The sequence below is a fragment of the Dendrobium catenatum genome, unplaced genomic scaffold (assembly GCF_001605985.2).
Source record: "Dendrobium catenatum unplaced genomic scaffold, ASM160598v2 fragScaff_scaffold_1024, whole genome shotgun sequence".
In the NCBI taxonomy this organism is placed as follows: domain Eukaryota; kingdom Viridiplantae; phylum Streptophyta; class Magnoliopsida; order Asparagales; family Orchidaceae; genus Dendrobium; species Dendrobium catenatum.
Genome location: NW_021319486.1, coordinates 3,123,912 through 3,144,655, shown reverse-complemented (window position 1 = coordinate 3,144,655; position 20,744 = coordinate 3,123,912). Strand labels below are relative to the sequence as shown.

Sequence of the window (20,744 nt, the reverse complement as noted above, 5' to 3'; positions counted from 1 at the left end):
CGGATTCATGTAGCCGACCCCACGTAGTGGGATAAAGGCTTGATGTTGTTGTTGTTGAGGACTTTGTTACGTTCATAAAACCATTAATGCTCTTTACTTGCCAGTGAAAAATGTTTTCTGTGTTTAAAAAAAGGCACAGAGCATTGACTAATTTTATGAGAACTGCCAAAGAAACGATACTGCTATGACACCCACAGTTTTTGAAACTTTTCAATGTACAACAATAAGACAGCTAGCATAAAAAAAAAAACCCATAAAGAATTCCCAATTGGACAAAAAACACACCTGCAATGCTTTTAAAAATAATCGATGCTTCTAACCATTTAAAATTTGCTAGAGGTTTGCTATATATATAAAAGCTCGTGCAACGCTCATACATTGAGTTGCTTGAAATTCAAATTCAATTTCGACTCAAAGTTCTAGTGAGTAAGAATCCCAATGTTTCATTTCAAATTGCGACAATTTTGCTTGAATTTGACTAAGTATGAGGATTTATTATTCTGTGCGGAGTTCAGAGGGCGTCCTGAGACCAATAAAAATGCGTCACATCACCCCATTGCTCGGTACCAAGCTCGGTACCCACGCTGGGTACCCCTCGGTACCGCTGGGTACCCAGCGCTTAACCGGACGGTTCTCCCATCCGGTGTCCGCACAAAATAATAGCTCCATTATGAGCCATGCATTCTATGAATGCACAATGATTCTAATTGCAACCAAGCTTTTCTACCAAATACATTCAATGTGCAAACCAAACACATGCTTATAATACAATTTAAGCATCACATGATATCCTCTGCAACAGTTGAAGACATCCCCAATGATGATGCAAATGTAGCCGTGGTGTCACCTGAGAGATACCTTTTCAATCGATCCAAATCATCAGCAGCATCAAGCATCGTTGGCCTCATAAATGGATTCTCCTGTGTGCACAAGAGACCAAGCTCTACCAACTCTGATATTGCTGCCTCCCACATTCTCCTCACTTCAGCTACTTGGCTCCCTGCAGTTCTCATTAAACTTGAATCAATCACCATCTCAACCGATCTACCATGGTAGTGATTTTTCACCCATTTCTGAAGGCTCAGCTCGCCTACAAACATTTCTTCTGTTGGTCTCTTCCTTGTTAATAGTTCAAGGACTAGTACACCAAAGCTGTAGACATCTCCCTTTGTGGTTGCTCTTGAGCCAAATCCATATTCTACAAGATTGATTAAACATCAAGCAAAGGTATGGTTAAGTTTGGTTAATGTTAACATACAGAAGATGAGTATATGACAATGAAAGCTAGAGTTCAATCTACTAATATTTATTTGATTCAGTATTATTTAGATTTCAGTACTCAGTATTACATTTTGAATGTATTGCATTTGGTTCAACATTTAGATATTGATCTAGTTGAGTAAAATCTAGATATAAAAAAATAGGACTAAATTCTAAAATACTATTTACATATTTCTTCTTTAAACAACAATTCTTTATCCCATTATGTGAGGTGGGCTACATGAATCATTTTTCTCTATTCTGTCCTACATATTCCTTTTTTAAGATTTCAGTAAATTAAAGCTTTGTTTGAGAGAACTTTCGTACTGATTTCTAAAATGGCTTTCTAGTACAAAAATTTCAAATTCAAAAAATTTTTGTACTAGAAAGCTATTTTAAAAAGTAAGAAGAAAGCCGTCCCAAACGAAGCTAAATAGCTTGCATCTACTATTTATATATCATTGTAAAGCAGATATCAACAAACGAAACAACCCGGAAGCGATATAACAATCTTGCCAAAGAATAATACTTGCAAAACAAGAGAGCTTGAAGTAAACAATATTAAATAGAAGAAAGGTGAATGTACCTGGAGCTATATACCCTATAGACCCACATAACATATTGGCAGTGGAGCTGCCTGCAATATCTGGTCCAGCTATAGTAACTCCTGCGCCCACACTGATCGCAAGTCTTGAAATTCCAAAATCAGATACCAGTGCAGCCATATCTTCATTGAGCAACACATTGCTAGGCTTTAAATCACAGTGAATGACCTTCACTGGAGAGTGGTGGTGTAAGTATGCCATCCCCTCAGCTATGTCACTTAGAATTCTAATTCTCTGCTCCAAATCCAGATGATGATCATTTTCATTTGAGTACAACCTAGAATCAAGACTACCATTTGACATAAATGGAAGAACAAGGGCCTTGAATTCTGGAAGGCTGCAAGCCGTGATTATTCTAATTAGATTTCGATGCCTGATTCTTTTTAAGACCTCACATTCTCTTTTGAAGCTCTTGGTGGAGTTCCCAGTTTGAAGGCGAAGTACTTTGACTGCTACCACTGTTTCATCCCTTAAAATTCCTCTGTAAACACTCCCATAGCTTCCAGAACCAATGAGCATCTCCTCTGCAAATCCTCTGGTTGCTTCTGAAAGCTGTCTGTAAGTGATTCTTGGGTAGCTCGACCTCAAAGAAGGCAGTGTCACGCCTGCCAAATCATCATCTCTTCTTAAAATATTTTTTCTAATCTGTCTTATTTTAATCACAAATAATATGGTTATTGTGAAAGCCAGTACTGAAGCAACTACACAAACTGTAATTAAAATTCTTTTTGAATGGATCTGTTTGCCTTTTTTTTTGCTAATATTTCGGTACAAATTTGGGTTCCCAAGAAAGGAGAGGTCAGAGAACATGCTAATAATTCCTGCACTTGGTATCAACCCACTGAAATCATTGTAGGATAAATTCAATAGTTTGAGGCTGGTGCAGTTGTTAAGGCTCTGTGGGATCTCTCCAGATAAAGAATTGTTGGACAGATCAAAGACTTCGAGGTCATTAAGGACCCCAATTGATTTGGGGAGTGGCCCTTGGAGAAAATTATGTGAGAGATTGATCAACTTCACGGCGACGCACAGAGAGAGCTGAGGAATCACAGGGCCACTGATTTTGTTTGATGAAATGTCAATTTCTTCAACTTGCTCCATCTTACTGAGTTCCATAGGCAAAGGACCATGAAGCTGGTTGTTTGAAAGATTAAGAAATATCTTCAATAATCCTGCTATTGTTGTAGGTATGATACCCGACAAATTATTGTATGATAAGTCCAATCTGGTAAGGCTAATGCAATTACCAAGTGAAGAAGGGATGTGCCCTGAGAGGTGATTCTTTTGCATATAGAGGTCACTGATTTCTACCAAATTTCCAATACTTTCAGGTATCTCACTGGTGAATCTATTGTTTGATAAATCAAGTAAGCCAACTGAGCTCATATTACCCATCACTTGAGGGATTTCTCCACCCAAAATGTTATTAGACAATATAAGCCTCTGTAAACTTGCCAAATGGCTGATCTCTTTTGGAATCACTCCATCTATTAGATTGCTTGACAAATTCAGCAATGTCAGGTTTCGAAGTTTCTCAATGTTGGGAGGGATAGAGCCATAAATTTTGTTGCTATCAAGATTCAAAATTGACAAGCTTGAGATGTTTAATCCAAGTCTACGAGGAAGTTGCCCGCCGAGATCTATCCCTGCCAATTCCAGCTCTTTCAGCCTGGAGCAATTAGAAAGAGCACTGAAGAATGGATCTAAGTCTGTGTTGTTTCTGTGGCTTGTAAGATGTGTATATGACAGGTGAAGGAATTCAATATTCTTCCACTTTCCTATCATCTCTGAAGGCAATTCACCAGAAAGATCATTGTTCTCAACATCTAGCTCATTTAATATGGATGAATTTGAAAGCCATGAAGGTATCTTCCCTGTCAGATTATTCTGATAAAGATCGAGTGTGTACAGCTGAGGAAGGCTGATTCCCACTTCAGCTGGAACGTTACCCGAAAGTGAGTTGTTTGAGAGATCCACAACAGTTAAGTTGGTGCAGTTGCTGAAGATAGAAGAAGGTATTGAACCAACAAGTAAATTGCTACGAATGTTGAGATAACCAAGGCCATTAAGGTGCGAGAGAGCTTCTGGTATCATGCCATTGAGTCCATTTCCTGAGAGATCAAGAATGTTGAGCATCCTCAGCTTGGAGAATTCAGGTGGAATGTGGCCAGTTAGTTGATTATCTGATAAGTCAAGCTCATAGAGCGCAGTGAGGTTGGCAAGTGCAGGATTGATTCTGCCTCCGATGCTAGTTTGTTTGAGTATTATGCAGATGACATGAGCCCTCCAACGGTCGCATTCAACTCCATTGAAGTCACATACATTGGTAGACCTGTTCCAGTTTGAAAGAACTAAGTTAGGATCTGACCTTATAGAGCTTTTGAATTCCAAGAGTGCTGCTTTTTCTATGCTAATTGCTCCTCGGCGATTGATGAGAAGAGGTGGATTGCAAGCATTGCTTGGTGAGACCATGCAGATATGGAAGAAGAGGAGACTTACTCGAGTAAGAATTATGCGTTTAAACTCATTAGAAGTTTTCATTCTTAAGATTGCAAACTGGAAATATAGTGGAATAGGCCTAGGTGTTTTCTTTTGCTAATGGCATCTCTGCTATGCATTTGCATATAACCTTGACATGACAAATTAGTGCTTAGTGGCACTTTAACCGTTTTAAGTTCTAAATGAAAATTCAAAAGTGAAACTGAAATGATTATCATTTGGTTTATACTGGTGTGCCCTTGGGCTTATTCCAACAGTTCATATGAATAACCTTGAATAATAAATATTAGAATTAAGGCTTTGTTTGGAACAACTTTTTCCTAGCGGTAAAAAAGCTGCTTTAAGAAGCAATAAGAAAGCGGTCCCAAACGAAGCCCTAAGCATATATGAATGTCACTTTATCTACATAAACATAAAATGATACTTTTAAAGAGAATGATGCTGTTAGTTTTTAATGGATGAAACTGTGGTGGATATGGATATTGCGCAATCATAATTTTCAACACAGGCTATGATTGATTTTATATGAAACCATAAGTGGAGGCTCCATAGGCTTTTCCCCCTCTTATTAGTGTGACTGTGGAAAGCAATAGGCCACTGGAATTATTCTTTTATCCAAGATTGAGGAAATGAGGTCATTAGCAATGTCATCTTTTTTTTTTCCCTTGAAAATAAATGTTGCTGAAAATAATATGCTTCACTCTGCAATTGCCAAGCAGTATGTGTTGTTTTTTTGGTAATGCTTGTAATTGGTGCATTACTGCAGTAAGAGAAGCTATATAGGGCATCTCCAAGCAAAAAAACTCATTTTCCACTCCAAAATGCCGTAAAATTTCAAAATGCTGGCATTCTTCTCCAATCAAACATCATTTCTTCTTCTTTCACGTGCTTCCTGTGAAGGTAACCATCGTTGACACTCTTTTCTCCTCTTTCGCGAGCTTCTTCGGCATATACCACAACGAATCTTTTGGCGTAGGTGAACAGTCCGAGGCCAATATTGGCGTCGCACTGTTTTCCTACCAGACTTTGGCGTACGATTTAGAGTTCGAACGGAGCAAATGACGGATGGGATATGGTGGTATTAAGTTTGGTTGGAGATTGTACGAAGAAAATGGTTGTTTTCCTCGTTAAAAAAGTATTCTGTGTGTCTGTCTTAGGGTTTAGGGAATTGAGTTTCTTTTGTTTGTTTGTTTATAAACTCAGTAGAATCTGGAGAACGTTTTGCTGATGCCATAAAAATCAATTTTTTTTGTCTTAAGCCGAACTTAAAATTATGATTGAGGGCATGCAATCTTTGACATATCCAGTTTGATTCTGGACTTATCTAATCCCAATTAAATACTAATTAAGCCTAATTCTTGTTGAAATGATTCCTAATTACTTTAATCTTAATATCGAATTATTATCTTAATGTAAATTATTAATAATATTGTTATTAAACTCTAATTAAAATTTAAACAGCTAGAGCCATGAAAATAAAGAATAATAAGCCTTAAAATTCTATTTAAACAAATGTTATTCTAAAATTTTTATGTCAATTAGTCTGTCTATATGTATTATTTAATTAATGACTAATTAAGCTAATAGTTAATAAATCTAATGAAAATTAAGTGATGAAATTAACATTGATGCATCTATAAACAAATTTGCATGATTGACATTAATCTAAGGGCAATGGGCAATATTTAAATTAAAAACTTTAGAATTAAATTTAACATCATATGAACTTTTATTTTAGAAAACTTATAACCGAATTGAACATCTTGATGAGAAGCTTCTATCAATGCTACAATTGACCCACCTGACTCCACATAAGCTCAAATCAAAGAATTGAATTATATTTAGAAACTTTTGAATATGAATTGGTGGATTAAATAATCTCCAATTATAGCTTATAATCAAATTAAGCGGTTCCACGAGACAAATTTAATGAGTCCAAGATTACTCTATTCTGACATCGCTAATGCATTCGAATGTTTGATAAATAATCTCCAATCAAGAAGATCAATATGGACCGTACGAAGGAGTGTTTGAATTATGATAAAATTTATCAAAGTGCTCATCTCAAAAAACCTATCTAAGAGAACCAAAGAGCTATGTTGCATTTTTTAGACTATCACCACTAGTAACAGTTATCATAATCGCCAAATTTTTGTCAACATTTATCTTTATTGATGGATTTTAATAGTCGGTGTCGACGTCAAACATCTATAATTCCTATAAGAAAAATCGAATAATTCTATTATAACTACTCCCCTCTTCTTTAATTGTGAGAAATGGAATATTCTTATATCTTTTATTTGAGATTGAATTATTGCAATTGGGTCTGACCTTGCTGTCTTTCCCTTTTTGAATTTTTCATGCAAAATAGTTCTTGGCACTAATAACTTTGTGTTGTGCGTGCTAAACTTTTGTCAAAAACTAAGTCATAAAATGAATACTAAACCGTCACAAATTTTATAGTATGTAATAAATATAACTAAGCGCCAATTACATAATTAAATAAGAATTCCATAATTCAAATTCATTTCTAATCTTCTAATTCCCTTAAATTATAGGTTGACAATTTGAAAAAATAAATATTATGACATTGAAATAATTCTCTAATTCATAGTCAACTAAAATAGAAATGTAAATAGTTAACAAAATATGATTTTTCTTTTTCTGAAAAAACTCATTTGATTGCTCGATGTTGTTTAATCCATTTAAAAACTTCCTTATAATTTATTTAAAAAGATTTTTTTTAATATATTTTAAAATTTATTGGTGATAAAAGTCGATATAAATCATTTATATTAAAAAAATAATATTTTCATATATAATATACTCAAATGATTAAATTAATCTTAATCTCACCCGTTGCAAAATAATTATGATAAAAAATATTGATGTTAGAATATTATAATATAAAATGCGTCAAAATAATTTTTCAAAATTTTAATTTTTTTTTAATTTACGCCATCTTAATTAGGGCTTACCATATTTGTTTTCCGGCTAGAACTATGTTTTTTGCCTGGTTGCCTTCGCCTTCTTCATACATATAGCTCGGTCGACTAAAGGTTCGCGCTAGCAATCGAATCAACACCCCTCCGCCTCGCTGCGGCTCTCGCTCATCGTAGACGAGATCGATGGTAGCTTCCCCTCTCTTTTTTTCCTCAAAAAAAAAATTTTTTTTTTTCTGTTTTCTGCATCAGTTCTCATTTGATCCTTACGTTCTTAGCGGTTTTTTTCCCGAAGATTCGATTCTGCTTTTCTAAAGTTGCTTATTTAGATTTATTCTGCCGGGAGGAAGAGGAAGGTACATTATGAATAGATTCTAGTATTTATTTATTTATTTTGCTTGGGTATCGTAGTTGTAGATTTAGGAGACCCAAATTTGATGACAATGGACTTTATATGATCATATTTTCTTTGAGATGAATTAATCAAAAAACGCTTATATTGCGCTTATTTGAAAGCTCATTCTAATCCGGAAAAACCCCAATTTTTCCCTAAATTTTATTCGAAGGACCATAGCATATGGTCAAATATGTTCGGTTATAATATACTAAAAATTATGCTATACCAAATTCTTTACCTTCAGCCTTTGAACCTTCCAACAGCGCTTTGAACCCTTGATTCAGACTTATTTGGGCTCGGATTGGGTTCATCTTGGTGTCGTTGGGTTCGTATTTCCGAGACGCTCAGTTTGACTGTAAGCTCGCTGAAATTGAAGTTCATATGCTCCCGAAATTATTTTTTGAAGTTTCTAACTAGTTTTTGCCTCGAGATTCATGCCCGATCAAGATGATTTTGTGATGCCGTATCAATACTATACCAAATTCTTTACCTTCAGCAGCCAGAGGAATCCCATAAAACAATTGACTTGATTTACTGCCACTTGTGGAAACACTTCAAGTAATGATGCCCAACTTCTATGTTAATTTATTGTTAGTTTGATCAGCAGTTCTTTTTAGTGGTGTTTGAGTTTATTGATGATTTAGGCTTCATTTGGGACGGCTTTCGCATTGCTTCTTAAAACAACTTCTTAGTACAAAAATTAAAATTATTGTATTAGGAAGTTGCTTTAAGAAGCAGAAAGAAAGTCATCCCAAACAAAACCTTAATCAATACTTTCATTATGTTAGAAGGCATGCTCATTAAGAGGTTTTATAATGCCTAAAGAAAGTAGATAATTTTTATCGCTTCTTACAAAAAGAAGGAACAACTAAAAATTCTCCAATTATATTATTAGGATTAGAAGCTTATCATGCAACTCACAAAAAAAAAAACAGTTATTTCTGCTACTTATGGGTAAATTGATGACCTTAAAGCCTCATGCCCATGCATAGCCGGACTTGATACATTATAGAGGCTCCTACTTTAGGTGAAAAAAATTTAGAAGGATGCCAAAGCCTAAGGGATAGCAAGCTTCTCCACAATCAGCTCAAAGCCTCCAGTAACAAGCGACATGAATTTTACTCATCTTTCTTCATTGGAATTTGTCTTTGTTAACTTAAAAAATATTTTTTTTTAGTGCTGATTGTTTCTCTCGTGCAGGCTAACAGGCACACCATTGTATTGATGCAAGCATCTCAGAACAGGGCATCTAGAACATTTATGGATTTTGATTCACTCAGCCAAGCCATGGACGGTACACATGAATAGCATTTTTGAGAATCTTAACATGTATTTGAAGAGTAAAGCTTAAAGTTTTAGAGTTTTCTTATGGTCTGGATCAACTCCAAACAAAATTCTTGTTCTACTGCAAGTTTTAGTCTATAAACTAAAAGATTGTCTTAGTTTTTATCATCTTTGGTAGAAAGTGTGATAATAATCGAGGCACAAGTAGAGATTCTCTTTACTAGGGAGTTGAAAGATAAAAACATGTGCATATTTGACTCTTTAATGTAGAAAATCTTTTGAGGCTCAACATTCTCAGGAGGATTGTGCAGATTTATAGGTAATAAGCACACATTGCTTCATTGTAAGGGCCTTGTTCTTAGATATTTGTTTACTTGCCAAAACTTACAAATGGCTTTTTATAATTAGATCATCTAACTTATTATGAATCTTGGTTTGCTCTACACTTGTTGAACAATATGCATAGGTCAACTTTTTTCAAATATTATTAGTTTGTCTTAGGATACTATGGTGTTTGGCTCAGTTATAGTTATGTGAGAGGTTAGATATATTATCCTTTTATGCAAAGAATGGGAATATAGGTGGATATCATCATCATCATTATTAGCCTTTTTCCAACTATCACGAGTTGGATTTATGAATCTTTATTCTCCATGCATTTCTATTGATCGTTGCATGTGATGTTAAAACTATTTTACATAAATATTTTTGCACAACTTCTATTCAAGTGAACTTAAATCATTCTATTTTTCTTCATAACCCTTAACATTAGTTTATGTACCCATCTTATCTATACATCTTCCATAATTCATTATATATGCTAAACTACCCAAGTCTTTTTTGGCTATCTTATCATTAATAGATGCTTGGAATATGTACTATAATTATTTCTTAATATATCTTTCCTAGTTTTACCGCCACATTCATTTTAATATTCAATTATGTCACACTTCACTTATATATGAATGATTTCCTTACTATCTCATGCTTAGATCCATAGAACGTAACTAGCCAAATTGTTGTTTTATAATATTTACATTTAAATCTCCATAATATTCTCATACGACATTATACTCCTAAGACTTTTTTCAATTTAATAATTCATTTTTAATTTTAGAAGTCATATCCTTATTCTATGGTGTAATAGATCCAATGATTGTGAATTTTTAGGTCACTCCACAACTATGATGATTGCTAAAGAAAAAGCATTTATGTTGGGTTGACAAAAATGATACTTTGTTTCGAGCAACTTAATCAACAATATATGACCTAGGAAATTTTAATAATAGTCTTTAGTAAGGAAAATTTTAGCATCAATCCGGAATTCATGTTATCAGGTTTTGTAGATTAATTCCCTCATCCCGAAAACCATGGAGTTTCTTTATGCAAGATTTTGAGTTTAAAATCAATTGTGACCTGATTTGTGGCAAATTAAATTGGTTTCATTTTTTTCTTCTTTGATTGGCTCAATATCATTTCTAGAGTTTAATAAACTCATTTTATAATTTCCTAAATCCCTATTGATGATAATTTTATTTGTTGTTATATTAATGAATCTGTTGGAGAGTTGTTCTTCCTCTCGAATTGAAGAACATTGTATCTTGCTTTGGTTTTGTTTGTCCACTAGTGGAATACAATTGTTACTATTGTTTTCCCAACGTTTTCTCCCTATTTTCTCAGATTTTCCATTGTTTGGTGGCTGTTTTCTATTGAAAACAGCAGAATAATTGTGTTTTGGCGAAGATCCGATAGGAATCACTTGGAATATTCAAGTGGTCTCTATCAGAATCATCACTCCTCTCTTCTATAAAAAAAAGGCCATGAAACATATGATTATATACATGATAAATTAGGAGGGAGTCCATCTCTAGTTTCTCTTTACTCGGTGGTTCTACTAGAGAAACTTGTTAGATAAAAGATAAATGGTAGTTTGAGAAGATGGTCAATGGGCCTTGAGAAGGCTAAAAACATCATTTTTTTGGTGGTTTGTTCGAGCTATTGTAGTGAACATGTGACTATGATGGCATCAATGAGCAGTGTTTTTCTAAGGTTAACATATATCGTAGAGAGAAAATCCAATGAGCAATGGATGGCATAGTTCGACAATCAATTACCATTGGTTGGATTTTGATAGTTGACATTCTTGGTGGCTATGTGAAGTATGTTAGGTACTTTGTATGTTGTGATTAAGATATCTTAACAAGAAGAAGCTATGGTTATATAATGTATGGCTTCGGTAATAAAGAAATAAAACTAGTGAAGGAAGATAATAATAAAATAGTTATAATATTCAACATCTTTTTTTTAGAAGGCTTATGTTTGGTTGTTTAGGTTTTTAAATAGGATAGTATGAGAGAGAGAGAGACGGGATGAGTAATCGAGACAATTGGATTAATTAATCTTATATTGTACAGTGTCTCAATGCCAATCTGATAGGAAATACTCGTTTGCACAAGTAAACCTAACCCAAATCAATTACCTAAGCCAAGTAAACTGCTGTCCGCAGCAAGAACACAGCTCAAACAGTGGCTGGACCGGCATAACACAATCATACCATTACATTATTTAGAGTGAGGAGATAATCACGTTGGGATTTCAATAATTTAGTGCCAGCACACTTTTAGGGTCAATAAATTCTTCTTTGTGTGTAACAAGTATTCTGTGATTCTCACATGAGTGTTAAGATAGAAATCACTTGAGCTTAGTGAGATTGTGCGATATTCTGACCTTTGGTTGAGCTGGGGGTGTAAAGTTGATTATATCTTCATAGTACATTACCAATCTAGTTTTCAATTGGGAGTTTGTTGAACCTCATCCCTAAAATGCGGAATTTCTTTCTATATAATTTTAACTTTAAAATCAATTTTGAACATATTTTGCTAACAAAATTGGGTTTAGTTTTGACTACTTAGATTTAATCAATAATTTAGAGTTTAATGAATTTAGTTCATATATCCTAGTTCATATATCCTTTTGAATAACAAGCTTTATTTTTTATCCTAATCATCCATCGCCCTTTTTACCTATAAAAAGCCATGCCAATTTGCGGTTGTAGGTGTGCTCATTCAAGAGGAAATCCATGGTTCAATTCTCTTTGTTTGGTGCTTGAAGAACTAGTGAAGTGGAAACTTCCTAAGGGCCTGTAAAATGGTTAGTGTGCCTTGGGAAGACTAATGATGTCACTGTTGAGTGGCTAGTGAGTGTTATTATATGGATTATAATAGCCATTAAGCTTGAGTATGAGAAGTTTGATTACTATATGTTTCGAGCATTTGAAATTCATGATGTGTGGTGCTATAATCCAACAGGGACTTGTGACGACACTCATGGGACGTGCAAATATGTCCAAGACTATTAATGAGATGGAAAAAGAAGTTTTCTCGACAATTCATTTGTGATTGGACCATATACTCCCATAGTATGATTATATTATATTTCAAAGTAATAACTAATTGTTCGACAACCAGAACTGTTTATACAAATAACAAGAGGCCATTACAGAACAACAAATAACTTGTTATGCAAAAATATATTCATTTTTTATTTTGCAATGGCATCTTACTGACAACAATAATTCTTGTAGCATAACTAATTTAGATTAAATAACAATAATTCTTGTATCATAACTAATTTAGATTAAATAACTAATCGTTTATTAATAGTAGCTCCTTATACAAGTAGTTTGTTATCGAAACAAAATTAGTATTAAGTAGTTATGGACTTGAAAATATATGTTACTTCCTTGTAATTAATTCTGACTAACTAATAACTAATGAAAATTGAAAACTAAATTATAATCAATTAAGGTCCCTATAATCTTACTTCCTTGAATTAGTTTTTAAGAGAGCTGCTTTACACAATCGGATGTTTAAAATTAGCGATCAAATTTAAAAGTTGTTTTCCGCAAATTACTTTCATATATGTGTATATTAGCAATAGGAGTGAGGAGAAGAGAGGGAAAATATTATTCTAGCAGTATATGTGTGATAATTTACCACCCTTAATTGAAATGTGATTTGGGACTTGTTTGATTGCAAATATTTTAAGTGTAAAATGTAGGGGTTGTAAATTTTAAGTGTTTGATTGAGAGCAAAAAAAGAAAATTCAATATTCACTAAGTAGTTTTGAATGCCTCCAAAAGGTCATGTCAGGTGAATTTTGAATTCATCATGTATTGTGATCTCATGAGAAGCATAATATTAAGTTAATTGTTGCAAAGATGAGGATGCTCAAGTGGATGAGTGGTTTTATTTTTAGAGACAGGATACGAAATGAGCATATACGTGAAAAGGTTGGAGTAGCTCTAGTGGAAGATAAGATTAGAGAGAGTCGCCATAGATGGTTTGGTCACATAAAACGACAACCTTCCGATGAATCGGTTAGGAAAGTAGATGTATTAGATTTGACTTATGTTAAAAAAGGTAGAGGTAGACTTAAAAAGACTTGTTTAGAAAATATCAGAAATGACATTTCTTTATTAGATTTAAATAAGAATTTAACTTTTAACCTAACAGAATGGAAAAAAGGGATTCATGTAGCCAACCCCACAGTGGGATAAAGGCTTGATGTTGTTTTTGTTGCATGTATTGTGACCTCACATTTCACTCACGCTTGCAGACACATTGTATCCCATGCTCATGAAGTCACCATCCTGGCATCCCCAAACCTCAAATGCCCCCATGCGCACTAACTCATCATCCTTATGTTGACTCAGGCACCATTTGTCCTCTTAATCTTACCACCTCAGGACCCCGTCACCTCACAAATTCATCATCATTTCAATCTTACATACATTACTTTCCACTCTTTTAGACAAGTTATCATGTCATTCATTTATTATTGTTTGCCATTTTTAATATATTATTACATTAATATATATACACTATATAAAAAAATGTATTGCCGTGTCCGCGCCGTACCCGTGTCCTATATTTTCAAAAAAAGCCGTGTTCCGTGTCCATGTCGTGTCCGTGTCCGTGCATCATAGGGTAGAGGTAGACTTAAAAAGACTTGGTTAGAAAATATTAGAAATGACATTTCTTTATTAGATTTAAATGAGAATTTAACTTTTAACATAACAGAATGGAGAAAAAGGATTCATGTAGCCAACCCCACATAGTGGGATAAAGGCTTGATGTTGTTTTTGTTGCATGTATTGTGACCTCACATTTCACTCACTCTTGCGGACACGTTGTATCCCATGCTCATGAAGTCCCTGGCATCCCCTCACAAATTCATCATCATTTCAACCTTACATACATTACTTTCAACTCTTTCCTCCCCTTAACTCTCCCCATCCTCACATCGTCACCAAACCCTCTGCGCAATCTACTGTAATGCTCTCGTGTTTGTGTTCTATGTTCTAATCCATTTAAAAATTTGTATATTACAATGGATCAAACAACCTGGAATATTTCAATGATATTGTATTTAATTTACAATGTATATGAAATACACATGCATTTCAAATACTTAATGACTGTTGTAATTTGCCCTTAATAGTTAATATCTTTTATTCATTTATTTGCTCTATTTGATTCATTATGTTGGTTTTATGCGATTTAATGTATCAATTATAATGATCTATATTTCATAATTGATTTAAGAAAATCTTTTTTTTTTTTGCATAATATTCACACATCAAGGTACTATAGAACCGTCACGTAGGCAACCATCATGTTAGAGTAGATATTCCCAATGGTCGACTAATCCTTCCACCTCAGTATCCATGATCAAAGCCATTATTTGTACTTCTCACATTAGCTAAAGGGACTTTTGATTATTAAAATTTTAAACTATCGAGCAATAGAATTGAACTCTATGATAAGGAGAGGGAGAGTGAGATAAAGAGCTTTGTCACTTCCTTTTTCTTCTTCCTACTAGTCCTACTTTTCACCCCCTATAGTGAATGTAGGCCATCACGGTCGAAACAATTAAATTTGGCCTACTTCTCTCGTGATTCTAGTGCTTTATATTTCTTTTACTCCTTGTAAATAAAAAACATTCCTATAATGAAGTAAAAGCTCACTTGAAATCTTTCCTAAGATTCTCATTTGAACCGATATGAATCTCTTATTGATTTCTTACTCTTTATATTATCAAACCTGACAAAATCTAAATCACACACACAAACCAATCACTAAATAATTTAGATAAAAAATATTGATAGAAATCATCGATTGGAAGTCAAAGCTCTGCATTAATATAAGGAGAGTCATTCTTCGGTTTTTTGTCAAGACTTGGAAGGACTTGATGAATTTATATGCAACAACACACATAATAATTAAGAGGAAAGCATAACCGATGTTATTTATAACCCAAAAATCTCTAAAATAAGCTGATTTTCAAAATTACCTACAATCTAGCCTAATACTGCAAGTTTTTATTTTATTTTGAATTCTAGCAAGCACAACAAATCTCAATTTCAGCAAACAATAAACCTTCAACTTTAAAACTCTTGTTTCAGCAAGTCTCTATGATTTTTGGAAGGTTCTACAATGCGATACCCCTGAAATTCATGTAAAACAATCAGCCAAGCGCAATATACAAAGCTAAAAATGAAAAGCCACCTATAGCTATACTGCCACCAATAGATATAGTGCCAAATACATAAAATATTGAATACAACTGCAATGTTTTTTACAAAAGAGCGAACTGCAAAGCTGTCAAGGAAGAAATCTAGGGCAACCCAGGGCCTCGATATTTGTTGCGGTGATTTGTTTTATAGAGCGGATCAACAAATGCCATGTTTCGAAAAAAAACTGACTCAACCTAACGACATCAATAATAACCAAATTAATGGCTATAATAGTGAATTTATAAATTAGTGGATGCGACAATATAGAGGATTAGATTACTGGTAAAATAGGAATCGAATTAAGACGAACTAGGGTCAATGAGCTAAATTAATTAAAGTAACTTATAGTAGTAAATAAAATATAATAAGATAATCAAAATACTATAGAACACATACTGTTCTTATTGGAACAATCATCATAGACATGTTGCATCCATTAGACGTACAAAACTAAGATTTATAATATTCATCCTAATGCATCTGCTTTGTGCTTTATATGAGCATACACTTTCAAATTGTGATCAAATATTCTTATTCGAAAAATTTCAGCTCTGAGAATTTGATATTTATCAAGCTTGGCTATTATTAATGTGCTTCTTGGAAGATAATATAAGAACATCATAAGTGCATTTATCACACTACTGTATAATTCACAGTACTGTATAAGCTGCCCTGATACGCACAACAAGCATTGGACACTGATAGGAAATACTTGAAGATCACAAGTAAACTCTGACAAGATTGACGAAAACAGTGGGGAAAACTCCACAAATCCAATGAAAAACAAGCAAAAACAGTAGTTTTTATTATATAAATCAAACCAAAGGAAAAGAAATTACAAGATACAATTGATCTTCAATTTGAGAGGATTCTTCTCTCCCAATCTCTAGCCGCCGTTAGATCCCAAGGCACCAACTTCAAGAACAAGAAACATCCACAATGATTTTGCATTCCCTAATCCTCCAATTCTCCACCTATTTTAGCTCCTAGTGGGCCCCACCCCTCGCTTTGGCGGAAATTCAAGAGGGCGGACCAACTTTGGTCCGCCTCTTGTATGTTTGAACCAGCCCCTTGCCAAGGGCTGATCCAATGGGGATTGATCTAGCAATACTCATTCCTAAAGAATCACCTTATCCTCACGGTAAAAAAAGAGAACTAATGCTTCACCCTCTCATAAGGCTCCCATGTGGCATCGTAGTCCGTGTGGATCTTTCATTTTGATCAGCACTTTCTTAGCTCCATCTTCTCTGTGACAAACCCCCATTAACTCTAAGGGTTCTAAAATCACCTCTAAATCCTCTGTCAACGTTATTGGTAACTCCGAACTCGCTGCATGATCTCCAATTGTCCTCCTCAGCTAGGATACATGGAACACCGGATGTATAGTCGTTGTTGATGGTAGTTTTAGTCGTTGGTGGTAGTTTCAGTATGATTCATCCAATAATGTGGCAAAATAAGTAATGACAACACAAGAATCAATTTAATAGCATTTTAAACATCTCTAAGTGGAGGTGGAGGCTTGTTGAAATGTAATTCCTTAAATTTAGGAAGCACATACATACTCAATCACATACTTGTTCAATTCAACAGGTATCAAGGTATAAATAACTCTCTGGTCTCTACTTTCTTTTTCAAAAGCATTTTGGTTGAAGATATGCAAATGTTTCTTTAGTTCATTAGGAGAACTTGATTATTTTGATGTAAGAACTCTAGTTTTTGTAGGTTTCAAAAATAACTTCCTCCCATTGATCTTAAATACGTAGGTATTGAGCTTTCCATAGTGCGCCAAATCTAAATGATTCAACTATGGCAACTTGTTCAACATCTATAAGTAAAGTGTCACATCTAAACAAAAATCCTAGTTTGTCTACCCAAGTTATTTGGTAAGGATGTGGGCCTAGGTCATCCTTCAAATTCATATGTTCAATTGCATACTTAAAAATAACATTTAGAAGAAAGAATAAGGAAAGAAATCAGTGATTGAAAGGTCCAAGCCCCACATCAATACAAGGAGAACCATCCACTAAAGATTGTTTTCAAGACACACAATGCTCAAAGAATCTGCATGCAATAGCAAACACAAGAATTAAAAAGAAATATAAAATTTCTTCAAACATTTAATAAATTCTATATGCCTCAAAGATTCTATTTATAACCCCAAATGACTCAAGTAACTTATCAAAAGTCCCTCAGCTCTGACCTAATATTGCAAATTTCAATTCAACATTTGAAATCCTATAATAACAATAAGTTTTCAACCTTAATATTAGCAAAACAGTGAATTTTCAACTTTAAAAATCTTGTTATAGCATTTCCCTGCAATTATGGAACTTTAAAAGTTCTCCGGATGCAATTTTACATACAGAGATAACATTGTTAGAACAAACTGCCAATTCTATAATCCAAACGAGCACGATTTTACAAGGAGGTTTTGCTTGAAAACTTATGTTTCGTTTAGGATAACTTTCGTACTGCTTTTTAAAACGGCTTTTCAGTAGAAAATTTTCAAATTCAAAAAATTTTTGTACTAGAAAATTATTTTCTCTTGACTTCTGGAGCGACCACTTCTGTCATTTGCAGGAATCTGCGGACTCTATGAGAGAAAACTGAAGGAGATCGATCCAACCATCTTAAACATCACCTATGATATTGCTGATCTATATAACTTTATCGATGGCTTCACAGACTTAAGTGCATTGGTGTAAGTTTCCAGTGTAGCAATCTCCATGACCAGGATCATCTACTTCATATTCTATAATTGATAAACTGATACATCTTATTCTGTCTAAATTGCAGCTATGATCACTCAATTCATGCTTTTCTTCCCTACGATCGACAGTGGATTAAACAGAGGATGTTCCAGCACCTTAAGAAACTTGCTTTGAAATAAGATTCAATGAACAAAACTTAAAATTAAAGATCTGTATTTCATCCTCTGCCTTGATGAGCTTCTCTAACTTCAATTTTTGATGAATAAATTATCATAATTTGTCATTGGGTGTTTGTTGATATTTGTGTATGTGAACAAATTGTGTATAACCTGTAATTCAGATTCTTGATTCAAGTAAAAAATTAAATGAACAGATGGAATTTCTTCAAGGATTAATATTAAGGATAATTATATTTAAGGCTTCGTTTGGGACAGTTTTTTTTTTGCTTTCTAAAACAGATTTTTAATATAAAAAATTTTTGGATTTGAAATTTTTGAAGTTATCATATGAGTCATTTTCACTTGTTTTCAAAAATATTTATTGTCAAAACAAGAAATCTGAATATATATTCAAATGAAATCTTATTTTAAGTTAACAAAAATAATAAAAACAATGAGAATGAAAAACAAAACAAAAAAGAAAAAGAAAAAATTGATTTTATGCCTTATAATATCCAAAATTGTGAAAATATGATCAAAAGTTTAATATATATTAAAATATCTCTATTTTTAACAGCAAAGTACTTATTAAAGTTTGATAGACCACTATAATCGAACATTATTTGAAACTTGTTTGAATGTGGTTAAACACAATTTGAAAATGGTCAGAACAATATTGAAATCCTATTTGAATAAAGTTCAAGCAAAGTTCAAATTTGATAAATGAACATAAAAGAGTATAATTTAAGAGATAGCAAACATCTATAACATAACAAAGTTCAATTCAAGACATTTAACAAGCAACTATATGATACAAAAGATAAAACAACATCCATAACATAAAGAGTTCAATTCAAGAAATATAACACAATATTCCTAACACAACATGCAAATTGAGAGTTTGACACCTTTGAAACTGTATGTAGTGTATAAATTTTAGAAGATATTGTATTTGTACTCCTTTGATATATGATATTTTCATTTAAAATTCAGGTTTATGATCACATTAGAACAAATTTTCTTAAACGATAATGCTTACTGTGAATTAGCACAACTTACACATAAAAAAAGCAATGTACTTGCTCTTGAAGATCATTAGGGTTCAAATCATTCCTAATAAGCACGACATGATAGTGAGTTCATCAGTTTGGGATGGAAAACTTGTTACAGTAAGGCCCACTTTTGCATTGATCTTTAGCAACACATTTGTTAAATACTGATAAGTGCAAAATCCAACAATGTCAAATATTATGTTATTGCTTTTAACACTGAACATAAAGAGATCATTAGCCTCGAAATTCCTAATAATTTTCTCCATCACACTCCTAACTCTATATGCAACCCAATAAATATAATGTTTCTGTACATGTATTGTTAGAGCAAATATTTACATACAGAGTACATATAGCCCAAACGAGTTAATTTTAAAAGAGCAGTAATAATAAAATAATATAATTTGAATCATATTCAAACAATAATTGAAAATTATTCTAATATTATTGAGACATTGCTTGAACCTTCATGAAACCTTATTCCACCAATGATCGAATTTTAATTCAAACCATGTTTGGAACTTATTGAAATTTAGTTGAATTATGATCGAATCTTGATTAAACTTTATTTGAACGGATTCCAACTTTGATTAGAGCTTATTCAAACCTTCTACGAATATTGTTCGAGCCTTGTTCCAAATGTACAATATAACTAATCTTGACTAACTAGCTGGAGATGGAGACAATATTTTTTCTTGGAACTTTGTCACAAACTGATCACAAGCGAATGATGATCACCAAAGGCAGGGGAGGCACTGGGAAGAGGAAGGGTCAGGTAGCTTATTGTTAAAAAGTTTATATGCCTATTTGATTGAGGGTTTCTTTGAATTCTACTTGTATAGAGTGGGTGAATTTTCCCCAAGAAAACAAATATAAGCATATTTGGGTAAATTCTGTGGCCTTGAAACTTTGAGAATTTATGCTATATGTCAAGGCAGGCTATGGGGAAGTTGAGGAAAATTTTGCTCTATGTTTAGTAGAAGAATATTTGTTTTTCATCTATGCTATTGGGGTTGCAAAATAATTAAATGTTTGACAAGTACTCGAGGTTTGATTTGATCAGAGCTCATTCATAATCGTTTTACTACCTAATCGAACAAGATTGATTACTTTTATAAATATTTGGTTGTTAAATAAACAAACTTGAATAATTTGTTACTCAATTCATTTATAATCATAGTAAGGTTAATGAATAAATTTGACTAGGGATTAATATAATTATTAATTATAAGAAAACAACAATATTAACATCAAACTTT

At 33.3% G+C, this 20,744-nt stretch overlaps 2 protein-coding genes across 2 annotated transcripts; one reads left to right on the top strand and one right to left on the bottom strand.

Moving 5' to 3' along the window:
* Positions 1-633: 633 nt before the first annotated feature.
* LOC110103069 (putative leucine-rich repeat receptor-like serine/threonine-protein kinase At2g24130) lies at positions 634-4,386 on the bottom strand. The gene is made up of 2 exons (XM_020831617.2): positions 1,847-4,386; positions 634-1,198 (listed from the first exon to the last, which is right to left on the bottom strand). Exons 1-2 carry the CDS (start codon positions 4,335-4,337, stop codon positions 780-782), a joined length of 2,910 nt encoding a protein of 969 aa, XP_020687276.2. The 5' UTR covers positions 4,338-4,386; the 3' UTR covers positions 634-779.
* Positions 4,387-7,366: 2,980 nt separating this feature from the next.
* On the top strand, positions 7,367-18,672 carry LOC110103070 (enhancer of rudimentary homolog). The gene is made up of 4 exons (XM_020831618.2): positions 7,367-7,495; positions 8,904-8,997; positions 18,145-18,265; positions 18,361-18,672. The coding sequence occupies exons 1-4, from the start codon at positions 7,493-7,495 to the stop codon at positions 18,452-18,454; spliced, it is 312 nt and encodes a 103-aa protein (XP_020687277.1). The 5' UTR covers positions 7,367-7,492; the 3' UTR covers positions 18,455-18,672.
* The last annotated feature ends 2,072 nt before the right edge of the window (positions 18,673-20,744 follow it).